Source organism: Mus caroli, unplaced genomic scaffold (genome assembly GCF_978045245.1).
Source record: "Mus caroli unplaced genomic scaffold, Mus_caroli_1 scaffold_16, whole genome shotgun sequence".
In the NCBI taxonomy this organism is placed as follows: domain Eukaryota; kingdom Metazoa; phylum Chordata; class Mammalia; order Rodentia; family Muridae; genus Mus; species Mus caroli.
In genome coordinates, this window is record NW_028227271.1 from 38,115,660 (window position 1) to 38,136,954 (window position 21,295).

The 21,295-nt window shown below is 41.6% G+C and overlaps 1 protein-coding gene across 1 annotated transcript in view; it reads left to right on the top strand.

Moving 5' to 3' along the window:
* Hhla1 (HHLA1 neighbor of OC90) overlaps positions 1 to 19,873 on the top strand; it is a 36,576-nt gene extending 16,703 nt beyond the window's left edge. Inside the window, exons 8-16 of the mRNA XM_021182717.1 lie at positions 291 to 374; positions 1,060 to 1,116; positions 1,221 to 1,307; positions 6,823 to 7,050; positions 9,477 to 9,713; positions 12,457 to 12,525; positions 12,840 to 12,914; positions 18,949 to 19,105; positions 19,825 to 19,873. Coding sequence (XP_021038376.1) covers positions 291 to 374; positions 1,060 to 1,116; positions 1,221 to 1,307; positions 6,823 to 7,050; positions 9,477 to 9,713; positions 12,457 to 12,525; positions 12,840 to 12,914; positions 18,949 to 19,105; positions 19,825 to 19,873 — 1,043 coding nt within the window. The remainder of the gene's footprint in view (positions 1 to 290; positions 375 to 1,059; positions 1,117 to 1,220; positions 1,308 to 6,822; positions 7,051 to 9,476; positions 9,714 to 12,456; positions 12,526 to 12,839; positions 12,915 to 18,948; positions 19,106 to 19,824) is intronic.
* The last annotated feature ends 1,422 nt before the right edge of the window (positions 19,874 to 21,295 follow it).

A 21,295-nucleotide genomic window follows, 5' to 3' on the forward strand; every position in this document is an offset into this window, starting at 1 on the left:
CTCTTGCATAGATCTGGTAGCTTAACAAAATTAGATGAAGTAAGGGAGATCTTAGTAGCTCTTGGATATTACAAGAGAGAGAGTTGGATTATAAAAGTTCTCTCCTTGGATTTGCCTTTACTGGTTTTTTCATTTGTAATTTTCTATGTGTGAGTATCAATAGTCTTTAACATATTAACTTAAACTACAATTGTAAAATCTATTCTGAGAAAAGGAAAATCTAAATGAAACCTCTTTCCCCTTGTGTCTCAGTTTCAGAATTGAGAGAGCTTCTTCAATTTATCTTGCAGATTTCACAGCATTGCTGGTGGACATTGTTGGAAATTCTACAAGCTACCTCACTGAGATTTTTAAGTCAACCTCCATCCTCTCTGGTGTGTATTTTTAAGGTGTTTGGCAAGCTTCAGGTCTAGTATTCCTCAAAAAAAAAAAAAATATAGCAAAGCCTGGTAGGTTTCCACATGCCAAGCTCTGTTATGGGTCAGGCTGCCAGACACCCTCAGGTAAGCTCTATTTAGGTTATAGACGTGGGCTTGTTTCTAACACCAGTCCTTGATGTCTCCATCATCCAAATAGGGATCTTCTGAAGTCCCACAAATTGAAGGGCAAATATCAAAATCAACATAGGGAGGGTATCATCAGAGTCTAGCAGTGGCTATAACTTCCCCCCTTTATTTTTAAAGACAAAAAGGTAAACTCGGGGAAAGTGACTACTTTCTACATACTACAAAAGGTCAAACATTTTTACAAATGAATAATGGCTGGTATGAATGAGATTGCTGCAGGCTTCCTGGGTTGCTGCTGGGAGATCTTATATAAATCTGTGTTCCTAAACACATTGGTCTCTAAAAACACTGGGGATGCTCTGTTAAAGGTCTGCAGACATGTGCTCACATCTTTCATGTGATGGTAATGAGGGCTCAGTGAGACAGTATACATGATATGCTGAATGGGGGATCAGACAGACAGAACCAATATTTTAGCCTTACAGCTGATCCTAGAGACCATGTCCTGGTTGGCCATTGCAATATTGTGGTTTTGTGCTGGTTTGTCTTACAGTGAGTCAGACCAATGAATCGGACTGTGTCTTCATCTGTGTGATGGTGGGAAAGTCAGGTGAGCAGCAATGACCTGGAGGTTCTCTGGGTGAGCATTGAGCTTCCTTCATACTCCAGCATGCAGACCTACAATCCACCTTCATGATATGATTTTTTTTTCAGGAAGGAATCTTTCTGACTTCTGGGAGATGGTGGAGAAATCCCCTGTTATCAACTACACATTTACCAGTGGTGTGTCCAGTGCTTTGGGTGAGTGTAAATTATTATATAGGCCAGAGTGCCCCACCCTCCACCAGGCCTCAGCTTACTATAGAAGAAATGTGACCATCAGGTATTCTTTTAATTAGATAGTGTTAAAATCAGATGATTTTTTTTTATTTAAAAAATTGATTTCTGTCTGGAGTATTTGGGGAAAATAATTGGCCACCCTGGATATTCCTCTCAATGACAATGAGCAACTGGACCTGAGTAGCTGCTGTATCCTTTCTCCCCAGTGAGGAACACCTGTCACTTTACTCCCACACTGACACTTTACATACTATTGCTGGTGTACTGGCTGGTTTTGTGTCAACTTGACACAAGCTGGAGTTATCACAGAGAAAGGAACTTGAGTTGGGGAAGTGCCTCCATGAGATCCAGCTGTAGGGCATTTTCTCAATTAGTGATCAAGGTGGGGAGGTCCCCTTGTGGGTGGTGCCATCTCTGGGCTGATAGTCTTGGGTTCTATAAGAGAGCAAGCTGAGCAAGCTGGGGGAAGCAAGCCAGTAAGAAACATCCATCCATGGCCTCTGCCTCAGCTCCTGCTTCTTGACCTGCTTGAGTTCCAGTCCTGACTTCCTTTGGTGATGAATAACAATATGGAAGTGTAAGCTGAATAAATCCTTTCCTCTCCAACTTGCTTCTTGGTCATGATGTTTGTGCAGGAGTAGAAACCCTGACTAAGACAAATTGGTACCAGAAGTGGGGTATTCCTGTGACAACCTGACCATGTTTTGGAAAGGACTGTGGAAGGACTTTGGAACTTTGAGCTAGAAGATCGGTGTTAAGAGCTCTGTGGGGTGTTGTGTAGGAGCTTGGAAGATAATGTTGAGGACAGTGCAGAAGATGGAGGCCTGGATTGTGAAATTTCAGAGGGAAGATTAAAGACTTTTATCAGGGTCATTGCTATTTTGATTGTGAAAATTCTGTGGTTCTGGTTAGTTGGGGCTGAAGAATCAGCTGTGATTAACAAGATACCAGAACTACTAAAGCAAAAACTTTGCATTACTATTGACTATTGATGCTGGTTAGCTGGAGCTAAGTTAGAGGTGATTAAGAAGAGACCAGCATCATTGAGGTAAAATCTTCTGGGAAGTGTTTTCTGAGAGCACAGAGGCTGTGTTCCAGAGATAGCCAACATTGAACCTTGTGTTGTGGCTGGACTTGGTAAGGTGTAAGAGTCACCCAGGTAGTACTGGTTTTGAAGGCATGAAGGGGTCATGAAGAGCAGCTGAGGTTTGGCACTATGAGAGGCCATGGAAGGCCATTGTTGAAGGTGCAGCCTAAGTTGCAATTGATGACCCAGTTCAGAAGAGATCATGCAAAGGAGTTGAGACTTGGCATCATGAAGAGAGCCTATGAGAGGCTGTTAGTGAAGCCTAGTTACAGCAGAAGACAGCAGTGTTTGGAGATGCCAGTACCATGAGATGACCACCAAGGACAAAAGCAGCAGTGGAGTACAGGCAGCTGGAGCCTAGAAGAAAAGATGTGTGCTACAAAAAGCAGGGCTGGAGAAGTGACTCAAGCCCTTGGAGGAGCCCTGAAGTTGAGTTGAGCCCAGACTCATGAGTTGAGTCCCAGACATTAGATGGTTGGAGTCTGATTTTGCTTTTGATTGTGACTGTGCCCTGATAAATTTTCCCTTTTGGGGAAAGAAGTTATTTTATTGGAGTCCACAGTTGAGAGACTTTGAGTGTTTAAAAGACTTTGAATTTTAAAAGGTATTGGATATTTTAAAGGGATTGAACTTTTAATATGTAAAGACTGTGGGACACTTAAAGTTATTTGGATCTTGGGGATGAATAAGAATGTAAGGGTTGAGGATTAATAGTGATGTGTTTGTGTGTCAAGTTGACAAGGGGTCAATTGTACTGGCTGGTTTTGTGTGTCAACTTGACACAAGCTGGCGTTATCACAGAGAAAGGAGCTTCAATTGGGGAAGTGCCTCCATGAGATCCATCTGTGGGGCATTTTCTCAATTAGTGATCAAGGAGGAGAGGCCCCTTGTGGGTGGGACCATCTCTGGGCTGGTAGTCTTGGGTTCTATAAGAGAGCAGGCTGAACAAGCCAGAGGAAGCAAGCCAATAAGTAACATATCCATAGCCTCTGTATCAGCTCCTGCTTCCTGCCCTGCTTGAGTTCCAGTCCTGACTTCCTTTGGTGATCAACAGCAATGTGGAAAGTGTAAGCTGAATAAATCCTTTTCTCTCCAACTGCTTCTTGGTCATGATGTTTGTGCAGGAATAGAACCCTTGACTAAGACAGCTGGTGTTCACTATTGGGCTTTTGAAGATATTTAAAATTTTGATTCTCATTCTAGAGTCATTGCTCCTCTGTAATTCTCAGGATCTTCCCATACCTCTTTTCTCAACAACATCTGTGTTCTGTGTCACCAGGTGCCATTTAGGAACCACTGCTAAGTCCTCTTTCTTCTTCACACGTAGTCTGAAATCTAGCTCTCCTCTGAGTCCACCTGGTGTGTGTGTGTGTGTGTGTGTGTATGTGTGTGTGTGTGTGTGTGTGTCTCCAGTTCTCATCATGTACATAAAATGGACTATGGCTAAGTTCCTTTTGTCATGCTCTTGCATTCTCCCTTTAAACTGTCCATGCTTTGGCACAAGAGCAATGGTCCTTAGATATGACTTAGGTATGTCCCTTACCTGATCAAACCCAACAGTCAGCAGCAACAGAGGCTCCAGAGCCCTTAGAGAGAACACATTTTCTTCTTCATGTATTTGTTATTTTCCCATGATTCTTTGTCTACATTCAATTTGAAATCAATGTCCATGTTGGTAGCACAAAACATTTTCCCAGTATTGTGTTCAAGCTTGTTTATTCTGTCATCTCTATGTGGAGGTTTTGTCCTACTCTGTGGTGTTTTATACTCCTGAAGGTCTGTCATTTGTCACCCCAGATGCTATCTTCTCATGTCCTAAAGATTCCCAACCATAGTCTATATTTTGTGGCTCAACTCAGTATCTGTTTGTCATCTGAACTCAGTCACAATAGGTTACACCACAGTGACATTTACATGTGAACCTCCTCAGTGAACGAACCTTGAAGGAGAACAACCACCTGCTATCCCACGGAGTGCCTTATTCATCAGTGTGTCCCATGACATTCGCACAGAGTAAGCTTTTCATTAGTGTCTCAACAGTGAATGGAGAAACACAATCAGTGATGCTCCAGTTCTATAGCAGTAGTCTGGTTTGTTTTAGTGCAGAACATCTTTTGGCCATGGTGTAGAAGAAAGCTCATTTTGCAAGGGACAGGGTCACTTGGTAAGGAGATGAACTAGGCCTATAACAAGGTACCTTTTCTTGCTTGCTTCTGAGGATGGAACTGAGAGCTGAGTCAGTCTCAGCTTTTCACCCCCACTTTCAATCCTGGGTCCCAGTAGTCCTCTTTCAGTAAGGACAGATCCTCTGGAAAAAGAAAAGCTATCTACACACTGGCAGTGCTGCTGAAATGCCTGATGGGCATTTGCCTGGTCAGGTGACAGTTGGGCTAAGAAGACCTAGTCCAGGTCTAACACTTGGGATCAAGGGTTAGGTAATGTGAGAAGTTTGAGGTCTAAATGTGAAACAGGAGAAAAGAAAGGAGAATTGGGAGTCTATAGAATACTATTTAAAAGGCAGGTTTTTTTTTTTTTTTTCTGATGCAGCTAGCTCCCAAATGTTTGAGATGGAGACTTATAGATTTTTTTTTTTTTTTTTTGGTTTTTTGAGACAGGGTTTCTCTGTATAGCCCTGGCTGTCCTGGAACTCCCTCTGTAGACCAGGCTGGCCTCGAACTCAGAAATCCGCCTGCCTCTGCCTCCCGAGTGCTGGGATTAAAGGCGTGCGCCACCACGCCCGGCTTAGATTTATTCAACAAATTTTAAGCACAATAACTGATCAGGTGTTTCAAACATAGCATGTTCTATGCTAACTAGCTAACCATATGTCCTGAGTTATATGCATTTGGTCTGTTCACTCTATTGTAGCTGTCTGTCCTTTTGGAGAATTCCTTTGGTGACCTTCTTATCAGACCTCATGGCGACCATCTTCTTCCTTCATCTTATGGCCCTTCTCCTGGATCCTCACCTGCCTCCTGGTGAACTCCTTCTACCTAGGTTTCCTCCCTGGAACCCCAGACTGGGATTAGAAGTCTAGCCTTCCTGTCTTCTCTGCGCAGTCAATGGCTGTCTTAGTGCTCTTTCTGAAGAGCAGATCCCCAATAGGGGATTTATTGGGGTTTTATTGCTGTGAAGAAACACCTTGACCAAAGCAATTCTTATACAGGAGAAGATTCTATTGGGGCTGGCTTATGGTTTCAGATGTTCAATCCATTATCATCATGGCAGGAAGCATGGCAGTATACAGGTAGACATGATAACTGGAAGACCTTTGAGTTCTATATCTTGATCCAAAGGCAGTCAGGAGGGGACTATCTTCCAAAGGGAGCCAGAAGGAGGGTCTGATTCCACATTCAATGGAGCCTGAACTGAGGAGACCTCAGAGCCCCCTCCCACAGGGCCAGACCTACTTCAATAAGGCCATGCCTCCTAATAGTGCAACTTTCCAGTGGACAAGGATATTCAAACCACCACATTGACTGTTCAGCTTTGTATTAACCAATTGGGGAACATACTTGATACCACATTGGTACAGGAGAGTCTTCAATATCCATGACAATGCCTATGTCCAGAGTATAACTAGATCTCAGGGCACAGAAATCAGCATCTGAATACACAATGCACAAAACCCTCTTCCAATAGGATCACCTCCTGCAATTACATAGTAAGTTCCCTTTACTCAATACCTTCCAAAGGGCAAGTGGCAAATAAAATCCAACACAGGCTAAGTGAGGATCAGACCTTTCCACCCAGCAAAAGCAACCCTGTAGGCTAATGGGTACCTCTCACCTTAGGTCCACTTATCTCAGCCTAACATCATCTCAGTCTTCCTAAAGGAGAGCATTAGTCAATTTAACATTTGTACCTCTTTTTCCTATCCCTTGTGGAATAAGCAAGGTCATTAGACAAATTCATATTTTAAAAAATCTACCAGTCTTGCTGAAGGTCAGTCTTTCAAGTAGTTTCTTTTGGAAAGTCCAGCTTCACTTTATGTTCCTACATGTGGCCATAGGGCAGATAGTATGGGCCTCATTACTCTTGCAGAGACAAGGATCTGAGTCATGGAGCAGCTGAGGACTGCAGAGAGACACTCAGGCTCTGACAAGTCACTGAGTGTCATCAGGAGAGACAGTCAGCCAGGCACTCTTAGATCTGACAACTTTACTTTCTGTTCACAGCAGTTTATCACACAGCACTTGTATGATATTTAGCCCCATTGTTCATTCAAGAGAAAACATCCTTTGGTGACATTTGGTACCACTCACAGTAATATCATAATGTCTGCACTTTATATAACTACTGCCTAATTGTGTTTTCGTGACTCAACAGTTCTATGTGCCCAAAGTGGCAAGTAAGTTAAAACTACCATTGGCTGTTTCCTTTGAGGAGCAACCACCAGGGGAACAGCAAGGACTCCAAGGCTCACAACTCAAAGCCAGCAGTCACTTCTAAGACCATATTCTGCACGCTGGAGCACACAATGGGTATCTGCTCTGAAGTCCCTCCCCTGGACAAAGACAAGTGCTCCTTCAGAGAAAGAGTTGACAGAAAGCAAACAGATGTTTCCAGAGCTTCCTGTTGGAACCATAGGCACACACAGTGGTTCCCCAAGCTCGAGTAAGATGCTTTCTTGGTTTTTCTTTACTCTGCTGTGTCTCTCTTCTGTTTCCTTTAGTCTCACATAATTAAACAAAACACGTCCATCTAATTCTTCCCAGCACCTAAAATGATGCCACAGCTTAATGTAGCAGGGTTCAGAAGAGTCAGTCAATGATGGAAATTTTACTGATGATATGTACTTCTAGAATTCATATTAATAGATATCTATACTGAAAACCACTGTCTTAAGAAGTCCCCCAAAATAGTCGGGCAGTGGTGGCACATGCCTTTAATCCCCGCACTTGGGAGGCAGAGGCAGGTGGATTTCTGAGTTTGAGGCCAGCCTGGTCTACAGAGTGAGTTCCAGGACAGCCAGGGCTACACAGAGAAACCCTGTCTCAAAAAACAAACAAACAAACAAAGTCCTAAAAATAATACCAAGAGTTCTCTGATATCCTTAACGTCACCTCCCCCACTGACAATATCTTGTATGATGATAGTAACTGCTGGAATAAGACATTTTTACTTCAACAATGTAGGTAGATGTCTTTCTCTGCAAATTCACAGGAAACAGTGAGGTCAACATTTTAAGGCACAGATTGGTTAATTTGCTCCTCATTGGAGATCCATACCAAAAGGTGTGTTAGTGACTCCACACCAACATGAAATGATGCCACCAGTTACTGGGCAAGATTTTTCCTAGTCAATCCTACCACATTGTATGCAATATTGACAGTATTGTCACCAAACACAAAAGGTACAATGCAGTGACCTGAGACATGTACAAAACTGAGTGATCTCTTTCAGTAACAGTATTATCTATGCCGAGGATGGATCTGCATCAGTACAACTCATTCATTCACTCGCTCATCAAAAGATATCCTTTGCTTCCAGCCAGGAGGACAGTTTGAAAATGGCTCTTTAAATGTTCCCATTGTCTCTCAAGCTCACAGATAGAAGGGAGTTACAGGAAAGCAAACTATATTCATGATGTAAACTAACTTACATTGAGCTCTTTCATGTATAAGCCCAAGAAGGACATCCTAGCATAGCAAAAAGCCTTCCCTCAAGGAGGTAAGGATGGACAAGAAGAAGCAGGCTGTGAAAAGGGTGTGTCTCAAACAGTGGAGTGGAATAGAATTCAACTCTACCAACTACAACTTTTTAGATTTTCTACCAAAAGCTAATACCGTAACTTACATTGTGAAAACTACACAAAATTGTAAAATACTCCAGTATAATGTAAAAATATATGATTTCTGGAGGTAAGAAAAGTCATAAAATCCCTGCCCATGGTCCTCAAAGGAAACACTGCTTCATATAAGGCAAACCTCAGAACTTTCGTGAAAGTAATGGCATCATTACATGAAGGGAGAGCTGGTGTTCTGGATAAGCAAACGTTCCCCCACTTAACTCACAGCTGTAAAATCATCCATCACAATTAGCCCTGTAATTTGAGAGAAAAGATTATTAGCTTTTTTTCCACGTGAACCAATGTGAAACTATCATTTTTTTTTAAAGACGATTAGGGAATATTTAGCTTAACTATGGAAAGCTTGGTGAGTTGTTACCACTACCGCCACCACCATCACCACCATCACCATTATCATTAATTATCTCCAATTTAATGTCAAGGCTAAAAGGGGCAGTGAATGTACCTCAGTGCCAAGTGCTTCTTTAGTGTATTTGGTACTCTCTTTGCTGCTGTGAACAAACACAAGAAGCAATGTAAGAGAACTACTGTTCAAACACAATCATATTCAAAACTATACACAGCATGTGCAAGGCCCGGAATTCTCTAACACTAAAACCAAGAACAAATTGAATAATTAAAATAAGTAACTTGCTTCACAGTGTGAAGAAAACCAGGCCATTCCATTGCCTGCAGATCTCCTCATCTCAAACAACCTTCCCATCCTACTGTATAATTAGAAATAAATCTCGTATATTTGAGACAGCTCCCCTGTCCCCAACCACATCCACTAGCTTCCTAGGGGTCTAAGAGGTTTAGAGAGGATTTGGGGGTTTTATTTTTCAAAGACTGAGTTAGTTTTATCTTCTGTGTATGCATGAGTGCCTGTGTCCTGCATGAATGTATGTGCATCACTTGCATGAAACTACCAGAAGCCAGAAGACGACACCAGATCCCCTAGAGGTGCAGATATAGGTGATTGAGAGCCACTGTATGGGTTCTGGGAACAGATTTTGGTCTTCTGCAAAACCAGGCCATCTCTCCAGGTGTTTCTTTTGGCTTGTTGCCAAAGAAAACAAAATTCAGTTTAATCTGTCTTTTTCACTCCCCAGTAAAATGTAATAATTATCTGTGTTATAAATAAATATTTCACTTGCCCTTTGAGAGCATTTTTTTATGTCTGCAGTTTTACACATGATCAAGGAGATCAAGTACAGCAATACCAATGGTTGTCCCTTTCAACACACTTCAGGGAACATGACCAGAACACCATGGGGGACAAATAGATACACACAAGCACCTACAGTATCCATGCCTATGCCACTGACTGTGGATGATAGCACACCTGAAGGACCACCCTGGGCAAGCCTTCCCTCCACATCAGCCTCCACTGAAGATGCCCAGAAGCTCAGGAGCACAGGAAACCTGTTGCATCCTACTGGAATACTGACTACACCCAGCCGACTAGCACAGCCCAGCAGGGCCTCAGGTGAGAGACACCATTCATCTTCTTTGCAATCACACTTGAACAAGTCTGTTTTAAAAAACCTCTTTTTAAAATTTTATTTTATTTTACTTATGCACTTTATATCCCTCTCACTGCCCCCTCACAGTCACCTCCTCCCACAATCCTTCCCCTTCTCTGTCCCCTTCTCCTCTGGGAAGGCAGGGGGCCCCTGGCACTCCCTTCCTACTGTGGCACTTCAAGTCTCTTTGAGGCTAGGAACTTTGTCTCCTACTGAAGCCAGATAAGGCAGCCCAGCTAGAAGAACATATCCCACCTACAGGCAACAGCTTTTGAGATAGCTACCACTCCAGTTGTTCAGGACCCACACGAAGATCAAGCTGCATATCTGCTACATATGAGCCAAGAGGCTTAGGTCCAGCCCATGTATGTTTTTTGGTTGATAGTTCAGACTCTGAGAGCCCTAATGGTCCAGGTTAGTTGACTCTGTTGGTTTTCCTGTGGAGTTCCTGTCCCCTTTGAAGCTCGCAAACCTTCCTTTATTCTTCTGTAAGAATCTCCAAGCTCTATCCACTGTTTGGCTGTGAGTGCCTGTATCTGTCTGAGTCCGTTGCTGGGTGGAACTTCTCAGAGGACAACATGCTCCTGTCTGCGGGCATAACAAAGTATCATTAATAGTGTTAGGAATTGGTGCTTACCCATGGAATGGGTCTCAAGTTGGACTGGTTATTGGTTGGCCACTCCCTCAGTCTCTGCTTCATCCCCTGTGCTTGTATTACTTGTAGACAGGACAAATTTTGGAATGCAACTTTTGTGGGTGGGTTGGTGTCTCCATTACTCCACTGGGGTTCCTTGTATGCCTTTTTAATGTTCTGAAATCTAATACACATGCTGAAAAGTAGGAAAAAGTAGTGATTTCATAAATGATTATAAAACAAACTTATTCTCCTTCTTTTCTTTATTCCACTCATTTATTCTTATTTATGAATTAAAAAACAAATGTCCCTTCTTCACAGGACTCTCCAGCTGCCCCTCTTTACTTTTCCATATTAATTGTAAAGCATTTCATGATGTCATTGCCATGTGTGCTGGTAACATGCTTCATCCATATTCACTCTTCTAACCCTCTTCCTTTGACTTCCTTTCCCTCTTTCCCTTGTACTAGTGTAGAGGAAATTTAAACAAATTCACTTTGCTTTAGTCAATGGAACCACAGTCACCTTAAAAGTCAGCTCTACCTCAGATTTAGATACAGCTGGACTGTGATCGTGCCTTAACTACATACACTGTTCAGAGAAAATTTTCTTCTGCCTCTGAGTTTCCATTTTCTTGTAATTATTAAGAGTTTTCAGGGCAAGGAGTTTGGTTTAGGATATAAGCATTTGGACAGCAATCATTTCCTGTAACTCTTGTAAGCTACCCAAGCTACCCACAACAGGCACCATCAAGGGCCCTCAGTCCCTTACAAACTTCAGTATTCTGTGATCACAGAGCCAGTCTGTCAAACTAAATGATAGTCATAGTCAAGTTGGATGTGGCTCAACTGTCAAGATTTACACAGAGATCCATCAAGGAAGCAACCGCTACTGGTACCTTCGTTAGTGGAGGTCATAGTCTAGTCACTCTACCTGAATAGAAATCAAAAGATGGTGATTCTTCCTGAGAAAATGAGTTTACCATTGGAGTTGGGGTTTCTGATAGTTATGGACTAAATGTGAATGAGCATTCATCTGTAGCATTCATCTCTGCAATTCACATGGAGGATCATGGAGTGACAGCCATGTCAAACTGGACACCATAAAACTTAGTCCCAGCAGAAGAGCAATCATAAATAGTAGACTACATCATAGTAGTGTTGGCTGAAACATGAGCTCCCCAGCATCCTCCCCCCAACTCTCCACTTCGTTTCCTAGAGTCCATCCACAGAACAATACTAATTGCTCTTTCCTCTTTGCAGACGCTTTTTGCTCTGCCTTTCAGACCTACTCTCACTAGCCATAGGTTCCTTGTTGCAGTCAACAATGGTGCCTGCTGAACTGGGTGCCAATCTATTAGATCAGGTTGTACCCCAGCCTTATTCTTCTCATTCATCCTCAGAAAGGATCTCTCTCTCTCTCTCTCTCTCTCTCTCTCTCTCTCTCTCTCTCTCTCTCTCTCTCTCTCTCTCTCCCTCCCTCCCTCCCTCCCTCCCTCCCTCCCTCTCTCTCTCTCTCTCTCTCTCTCTCTCTCTCTCTCTCTCTCTCTCTCTCTCTCTGATGGCTGTTTTGCTGACTTGCTAGAGACCAGACTCATATCAGCAGGGATCAGGGCCTGAAGTGGTCCTAAAACCAAAACTTTATGAGCATGAAAGACAGATGGTGAATTGAGAATCTAGGCTATTATTAAAATGATTGACAAGTGATTATCATAAATCTGGCTGAAGTCCATATGTAGACTATGTATCAGATCAATACAAGTTGTCTCAGAGGGTCCATACTCATATACTTCCTTGTTCAGTATCATTGTTGTGCCATACAGTGTCACTATATCTTACTATATTGGCAAGTTCCCAATGGCTCCATCATATGTTACCAGTAACTGGTGGGACACATTCATTCCCTTACGTACTCCAGGAAGAACTTGATTGCATCTCTATTTCTTACTCCTGCACCTTCAACATCTATCTTAGTGTCTGCCTAGTCAGTCAAACTGGTAAGAATGTAAGCATCTTCTTTAGATGGTGCTCCCCTTTAAGCGATGCATGGTCATCTTTCTCCTCCCTTCTCAGGAACACTCATGCCTGGAACACAGACTACAAACCCAACCCAAGCTCCAGCTCCTAGAGTCCCACAGACAGGTGAGACTGCTTGGTCTGACCAAGAAACTGCATAGCTCAGAAGAAAGTGTAGCCTGGGAGAAGAGGAACAGTGGCGCAGCAGCACCTGCAAGCATGTGTTCACTGTACATTATTACAGGGAAAGAATCAGAAGAATTGATTTCATGGCATTGCTGGACTGCAAAATTGTAGCTAAACCACTTCTTTTTCTTGGGTTATCACTCCTCTGTGGATTTGTAAGAACCCTCACCTTGAAGGTGTTAGGACTGTTTGTGTATAATGGCCCAAGGGCATCTCATTTCAGTTTTGGAGAATGTTCTTCTTAATTTTTACAGATGGTATTCCTGCAGAGTGGCCATCCATCCCTGAGAAAGAGCCAGCCCGGGTCCCAGCAGCCCATCAAGTTTCAAGTGAGTAGGTTGCTTAAGCTTGTGTTTTACGAATGTGGTTGCATAGTCTAATAAGGTTTGTTTTATCAATGTAAACTCAGACTGCTAGGATGCAAATCTAGCTCAACTACTTTTATGAAGGGTAGCCTCCAGGATTGATACTCTCAATTTAAAGCAAGAACCACTGCAATTACTGTGAACACTAAAAACATCTGTTCTCTTTATTCCCTTCTACATTGTTTTGTATTAAGATAATGCATGCTGAATTGACTTGGGATTTTAAAGCTCTGCGTTATTTAATTTGATCAACATTCATTGAGTGAACATCTAGAAAATGTGCTGATCACTTTGCAAGCAGAAGCTGCTCTCGTGATGAGCTTGTTGGCTGCTGGTTGACTGATCAGAGAGAGAAGGCCTAAATGACTGCTGCAAAATCTAAGCCCCAACTGCAGGACACAACTCCCTGTGACTGTGTTTTAAAGGATGCCCTGCTAGCCGTATCCCTGAGCACTCCATTCAATGGGTTTGAGAAGCTGCCATGTCCTAGATACAGTTTACAGAACTCCCAAGACTTGAATTTCTATTCTCAACTTTTGGCTATCACATACTTTTTTTTTCTGGACTGTTAGCTCCCTACAAAAGGGAGATAAAGTAAGCCCTCAAAGATGGATAGGTCCTTAAGCCCCACCTTCTCCTGAATATCTTCCCATACAAACTTCCTGAATGTCTCAGCACTGGTCAGTCATATGTCAACAGGGCATTATTAAGTTGCTGGAGCCTGCACAGACTCCTGTTTCATAAATCCTCAGACTTACTTCAATCCTAACAGGCTCCAGTGAATGATGAATGGGCCTTTTAGACACAAAGGCACAACTGTGCTACCAAGAAATTGTGTCTCTTGTCCTAGGATATCTAAAGAAAAACACTGGTGGTGCCAAGAATATTGTCAAAGTTCTAAGACACACATCAGCTATATCTACATCCATATTTATATTTATAGCTGTATCTATACAGCTATCTCTGTCTGTCTATCCACCTGTTTATCATGTATTATCTGTCCATATATTCCTAGCCATTTCTGCTGATGATTCTTTAATACATTGCTATCTGCCTATCTACTGCATGCCATCTCCATCCTTCTGTCTATCATCTGTCTCACGAAGCATTTACTTCATAAAAGAGGTTCTGACATCTTTGAGTAAATTATTTTACTCATTCAGAAATCATTTTTAAAATATCCCACAAAGGTTTTTATTAGTCATTCAATTATCTCTTTAGTGAACATATATTGAGCTCCTACTATGTGCAAGGCCTAGAGTTAGGGATATCTCAATTTATCTGTCCAATAATTCTTGAAGGCAGATAATGCTATCTTCATTAAAGGATTCTGATGGGTCCTATAGACAAGAGGCTGAATTTGGAAACCATATATGCCTAGTTCCAATATCTGTGATCATTTTATATTTTTGTATTACCTCTTCTAAGATGTGGCATGCACACACACACACTACAAATGACTAGTAAAGGAAGAGCATTATACAGTTCTTGAGTGAAGAAATAATCAGTACTTTGTACAGCTAGTGAGGAGGAGAATCCTTTTAGCTGAAGAAGTCATGCAGGGACCCAAGTGAAAAAGTACTTTCTGACAAGATGCTGCTAAGCATGTACTCCTACAGAGCCTTGGCATAAGCAAACCCACGGAAGCGAGAAAACTGACATTCCTGGGGACTGAGAAGGGCCTCTGTAGCTAGAATTCTTGTGGTGAAAGTAAGATCCATAGGAACTGAGGCCAGAAAGAGTGAAATTAAGAGCAAGATGCTGCCCTGACAAGGAATCTGGCCCATGTTCTGAGGCAATGAAAAGCCATATGTCCTGATATGTACTGTGCAATGATATCCCTGACCTCAGAATGAAAACTACAGAGATACTGGGATAAAAGGTGCAGTGAGGGGACTCATATATATATATATATATATATATATATATATATATATATATATATGACGATGTGGCTAAGAGTAAAGCATAATTGCATAGTCAGCGAGATTCAGGTCATGTTTAGGAATCAGAATTAAAGTGATGTGTTGGTACTTGAGTGAACTGTAGGAGTGACCTCTATTAGATCATGTAGGTTCCTGAGGTCACTCCCTGAAGCCAAGAAGTACATATGAAGTGTATCATGGAAGTGATGTGTACAAATCCATTCTTACGGATGCTGGTTATACAGTAGGGGTATGGTGCTTATTGAGCATGAGCCTAGAGTCAGGTCTGTGAAGAATCACTCCCTCCCAATAGTGTGACTGATCTATTTCATGCTCAGTAAACTCTTCTATATGACAAGACTTCCAATATCTGCTTCACAGTTGTTACAAGGACTAGATGAGGTAATCATTGGAAAAAATCTGAGGGAAGTACCTGGCTCATCGTAGATGCTAAATGGCACATTGATGGGAGTCTGGCTGTTCTCTGTGGTATGGGGGTAGTTAATGTTCTAGCAGACTCATGGAAAAGTATTTTTTCTACATGTTTTAAAATTCCATAGCTTTGTGAACCCTCTATTTGCTAAATGTTGCTTGCCATAGACTATCCCCCTTTTTGGGTCTCCTACCTGCATAGAACAGGTCTCTGGTTGCAGGTGGGTGAAGGAGACAGCGAATGACAAACAAAAACTACATGAGAGAATGTATTGAATCTGAGTGTAATTTGTCAAATCGAGCATCAAACTTTTTTATACAGGAGAATAACAAGAAACCAGGCGAGACACATCAGCTAAGTTACAGTGACACAAAACATAAGGAATGTATACATCAAAAGATGGAGGGGACCAGACCTTGTTTACCACTAAGAAGGGAGCCAAGTGTAATGCTAGTCTATTGGTAAGCCTACCACCAGGGGTTCTTAGTAAATGCCTGATCATGCAGTTCCTTTGGGCCTAGTGAAGAAACCTGTCTCAGGAGGATTCCCTAACTCTTTTATGGTAAATCCACCTATTCACTAGGCCATTGTGTATTCCCTTGTTTGGGTGAAACTGACTACTGTCCTAAGTAATCACTCTGCAGACTAGCCCTGAGCTATTCTAGCTCCATTCTTTGTAACACCTAATTAGTTTCACTGTTTCTACTAGAAGTAAATTTGAATGTTACTGAATAGGTAACCTCACTGAATTCCTACTGAATTCCAAGCTCATTGGCTTCAAGGATTTTCTAGGATGTTGGAACACTGGTGGAGGCTCACCTATGTTAAAATTCAATCTTTAAAGGCACTTGTAATAAAACAATACTGAAAGAGAGGATACACCATACTAACACCGGGATAGGGTTTGAGTATATGGATTTTGAGAATGCCAAGGTTCCAGGAGGCATAGTTTCCTTGAAACTCTTTGCCTCATGAGTGCTTCCAGGCCTCTCGGCCTGTCAAGCAGACTTAACTGGAGTGAGGGTAGCAGTTGCTGATAAATTATTATTTAAAAACTCCCAGAGTGGGGTTAGGTTTGGTTGTTGGTCTCTTGCTAAGCATGAAGACCTTGGTTCCATCCATACTACCACAAGAAAAGTCTTGTAAAATTTAGAATATAAGTGTGTAGTATATTAAAGATGCTATTCAATTCAGTAATTGATGAGAAGATCAGAAAGGTCTTAACACTGTATGTGTAGGGTATCAGATTTACAAGCCAATATAGGGAAGTAATTTCAAAGGAGCTTGCTGATTTATAACTTATAGTTATAGTTCTTCTATCTGAAATGTGACAAAAAACAAATGTACACTTGCCAGACACTTACATTGCTATAAATAGGAGTTATCTGTAGTGTTTTCAGACAGTAGCTACATGTTAGTATCAGTTAATTTGTACCACTACAGAGCTGTAAAAAACAAAAAATGCTCAATAGAAAATAAGTTATATTTACAGATAGTTACATTCCTGTATTCTTACAACTCTAAAATTATCTCAGCTATATGACAAGTTTTAGGTCAACCTAAACTTTTGAGACTCTGTCTCAAAACAATCAAATCAAATCAAATCAAATCAAATCAAATCAAATCAAAAGCTTCACCCTCCTATAAAACTAGATAGTCCCAGGGTGTCTGCTAGGCAACAGTCAAAACAACATTAGAGAAGCAACTATCCCTGTCTGTTCATTTCTAGATGTTGTGTCATTTTGTTTAATGGTGATGGGTGGCCCATCCTGTGTAAATTGTAACATCCTAATATAATTTCTAGTCCTAGGTGACAAGCCCTGTGAGAGGAGGGCCCTGCTCCTTCTTGTTCATTGCTGTATTACTAGTTTGTTGGTGCCTGGCACATGGTAGACTCTCAACATCTTTCAATAAGTAAATCAACAATACTAGCTATTATTTATGTTTGCTCCACGGCAGGAATAGTGCCATATGCTCTGTGTGGAAGGACTTCCTGAGTCCTCTCAGTTGCTCTGCATGCTGACTCTGAGTCATTCTTCTTGTAATGAAGAAGTAACAAAATTCTAGGCTTGGGAATGTGACCTTTGTGACTCATTGCTCCAAGGTATGCTAATCATACCTTGATAGTGACATTCCTTCCTCCACCTACCTGCTTCCTGGGTTCAAAGAGTGTTCATTCAAAGAAAGTCACCCTGACCAACTCCGGAAACTGCCATGCAAATGTGCTATTGTTAGGGGCTCTTAGAAACTGAGAGTTAACCAGAACAATTACCAGGTATTCTCTGTGACTCTTGTGACTTTGCACTTCCTTGTGACTCTTAACTGGTATCTTTGGTATTTTTCCAACAACGCCCTCCCCACTTCCTTGAGTTGTGGTTTCTTCCTTTAAATACCCCCTTATACAGCTACCCGGGGCGCCATGGTCCTCTACCCCTGCGTGGTGTATGACCATGGGCCCGAGAACGCTCTCGAATAAAAATCCTCTTGCAGTTGCAGCAAGACCGTTTCTTGTGTGATTTGGGGTGTCGCCTCTCCTGAGTCAGAACGTGGGGGAGTCCTCACGTTGTGGGTCTTTCAGTAACATTGCCTGGGTGCAGCCCCAGGAATTTGATGCAGTTTTAGGAGATCTGATAAGATGAGGTCTTTAAGAACTTATTTTCTCCTTTGCTTAATATTTGTATTCATTTCCTAAATGTCACATACTAAACAATAATGAAGATCTGGCTACATGATACATAATCAACCTACTCCCAAAGGAGGAGAGCTCAGAAGCCATTGTCCAGCTTCCAGACTTGGATTGCTAGATTCATTTTTCGAATCTGTAATTCTCTTCTGCATTAGTTTCTTACTGCTGTGACAAAATTACCTGACAATAGTGACTTAAGGATTTTAAGGTTTATTTGGGCACACAGTTCAAGGGTACAGTCCACCCTGGCGGGAGGAGCTGAGAGCCAGCTCTCAAATTGTATCTACTGCTGGGAAACAGAGGAAGATGAATCTTGGTTCCCAGAATATTTCCTGTTTTTTATTCAGTCCAGTACTTCACCTCATGAGATGTTGTCACCCACCCTTAAAGTGAGCCATCCCACCTCAATTAATCCACTCCAAGTGATTTTAGATCCTTTCAACATGTCAATACTAATCATCACACCTTCCTGAGGCCTTACACATGCATGTGTGTGTGTGCATGTACACACATACACACACACACACACACACACACACACACACACACACACACAAACACACACACACAACATACCGCAGCACACCCTCTGTATTTAAAGCATTATCCATCTCCCCCAACCTCTACCAACTATCCGTTTGCATGATAGTAAGATACCCTCTGTACCAGTGATGCCCTGACCCCAGTGCATTTCTATTCTACAATTTAGATGTATGCTCCTCAGAGAACCCATGCCTGGTCTCCTCCTGAACCCTATTACTATCATTCTCTACCAGTCTTTTGACATTCCCACAGTAGCTTCACTGAACAGTAATGAAACCACCCTCTCTATTGTCTGTTTCCAATCTACCTATAATAAGGGCTAGACTGTGTAAACCTATCAGAAGTCATACCTAAGAGAAGATGTTTGCTGAGCTCTTACTGATTTCATATGTCTGTGATTGCATGTTCCAGAGTGTCCTCGTCCACTCCTCCAAGAAGAGGCCATTACAGATACTCCTCTGCCCCTGGCCATGAAGAAACTCACCCCATGTCTGATGGAACTCTGCCGCTTCTTCCAGCAATGCCTCTGTGCAATCCAAAAGCGGGATTTCAGTTCAGAAGCCACAAGGTAACCTGGGACAGTGACTCCCTTGCACACTCAATTGTTATAGTCTTCTTATTGTGTGTGGTCTCTCTGAAAGTTACCAGGTAGCAAGGCACTAAATAATCCCCAGGCAGGCAATGAATACTAAATAGTTATAGTCTTCTTATTGTATGTGGTTTCTCTGAAATTTATCAGGCTAGGCATTAGATAATTCCCAGGCAGGTGACAGGTGACATAAGAGAATTTACTCTACAATGTGCCCCCACTAGATTTTTACATCTCTGAGCACAGGGCTTTATTCATCTCTACATTCTCAAAACAAAATGCAGGATCTGGTAAATATAGTTGAGCTGAGCTATGCTTTGCTGAATTTTGTCTGAGATGAATTGAGATGAATTAGGTTGGGTTGAGATGAGTTGATTGAGTTGAACTGGATTGCCCTAATAGAGATGAGGTAATTTCAGATTAAATGAGTTGTGTAAAGAAGAGTTGTGCTTAGATATTCTAGATTGGATTAAGATTAAATGATGGGAGAGTTGAGTTGAGTTGAGTTGAGTTGAGTTGAGTTGAGTTTAGGTACGGTGAGTTGAGTTTAGATTGCACAGAGATGAATCACACTATGTGTGGTAGAATTACCTACTACCAAGGACTTTGGATACCAGTGTCCTATACTTGAGGGAATTTTCTAGGAAAAATACAATCAAAATATTTACCTATCTAAATTACAGCTCTTTAATTCACAGCAATTGTTACCTGCCAGAGAAAATCAGGAGGCTGATCACACTTCATTAGAGGATCTAGGCATCTTTATGTCTTCCAGTACTGATAGAAGATGCTTCTGGGCTTTATTCTGGATTGTTAAACAGTAGAAATTCATGTCCTTCCCCAGTAAGCAGAGGACCAATTTCTCAAGTCTCAGTGTCATCTTAAAACCTTACTAACTTTATCCCTTACTAACTTTATCTTTCATTTTTTAAAAATCTCCATTATCCACCAAATCTGAGCACCAATCCCAGGTTTGTACCCTTTCCCCTAGTCTGTTTTTAGATTTGATCTAGTTTGCCTCAATAGGCTTGGGTGCTTTACTTAAATGAAGAGGGGAATAAACAAGTTGACAGACCCAGGAATGTAAACAGACAAGGAAGGGGTATTTCTTCACAGTGAAGAAAAGGAAAATTTTCAAAACAATGCTTTTTGTATTATCTAGAGTCAGCCCACTTCAACAGATTTTTCTCTCACTAACTGAAAGTGTGTTGAGTCTCTACTCTCTGTCAGTCATGTATTATACTAAGGCAGGTGTTTTAAAGATGAATTACAAATAGATCTAGGAACTGGGTCATAGTTGGCTGGTGGGACATAATAGTTGTAAAGCTCAAGTTAAAATAAAAATAAAAGTGCTAGGACTAAGTCTCCTATCCAAGTAAAAATGTGTTAGTCATACTTCCTTGACAAGCATCACAAATGCAAACATTCCTATGGGACTACAGAGATGGTTCAGCAGGTAAGAACACTTAACACTCTTCTAGATGACCTGAGTTCAGATCCCAGCATCTATATCAGGTAGCTCACAATTGTCTTTTACTCCAGTTCCAAATCCCCTTTTGGCTTCTGCATGGACACACACACACACACACACACACACACATACACATACAGAATGGTAAGAATAAGAAGGAAAGAATGAAGTTCCCTTGGAGAATTCTGGGTTAATTTTTAGGATTAAAGCACCTGCTCACCTGGCCTTCATTCTGTCCTTACATTTTCACTGAATAGTAAATTATTCCAGAAAGTCATGTAAAATATTAAATACATTACAAGAATACCAATGTGGGAGAGGGTTGTATAACTGGGTATAGTATTTTTGTTTTTGAATAATAGTACTTCTGAAATTTGAAATCAAAGCTTTATTTAGTGGAGAATTTGGTAATATAAAGCAGGAAATTTCAAACCAGTGTAATAGTGACATAGGAGATCCAGAACCAAATGCTATAGGACCCCATCAGAAGAGAGACATCCAGGGTTTGATGGAGGAATAGAAGTTATGGAAGTAGAAAACTGGAGAAGTCAGTCCAGCAAAGAATAAAATGGCAAGTGCAGAGATGGAAAGGAAGATGGCTTGGAGACTTTTAGGACTTTTGGGGTGTTAGCTGTGTCTGTAGCAACAATGGCAGACCCCACTGCTTCCTTTATCCCTATTTAAAATGACCTTGTCAT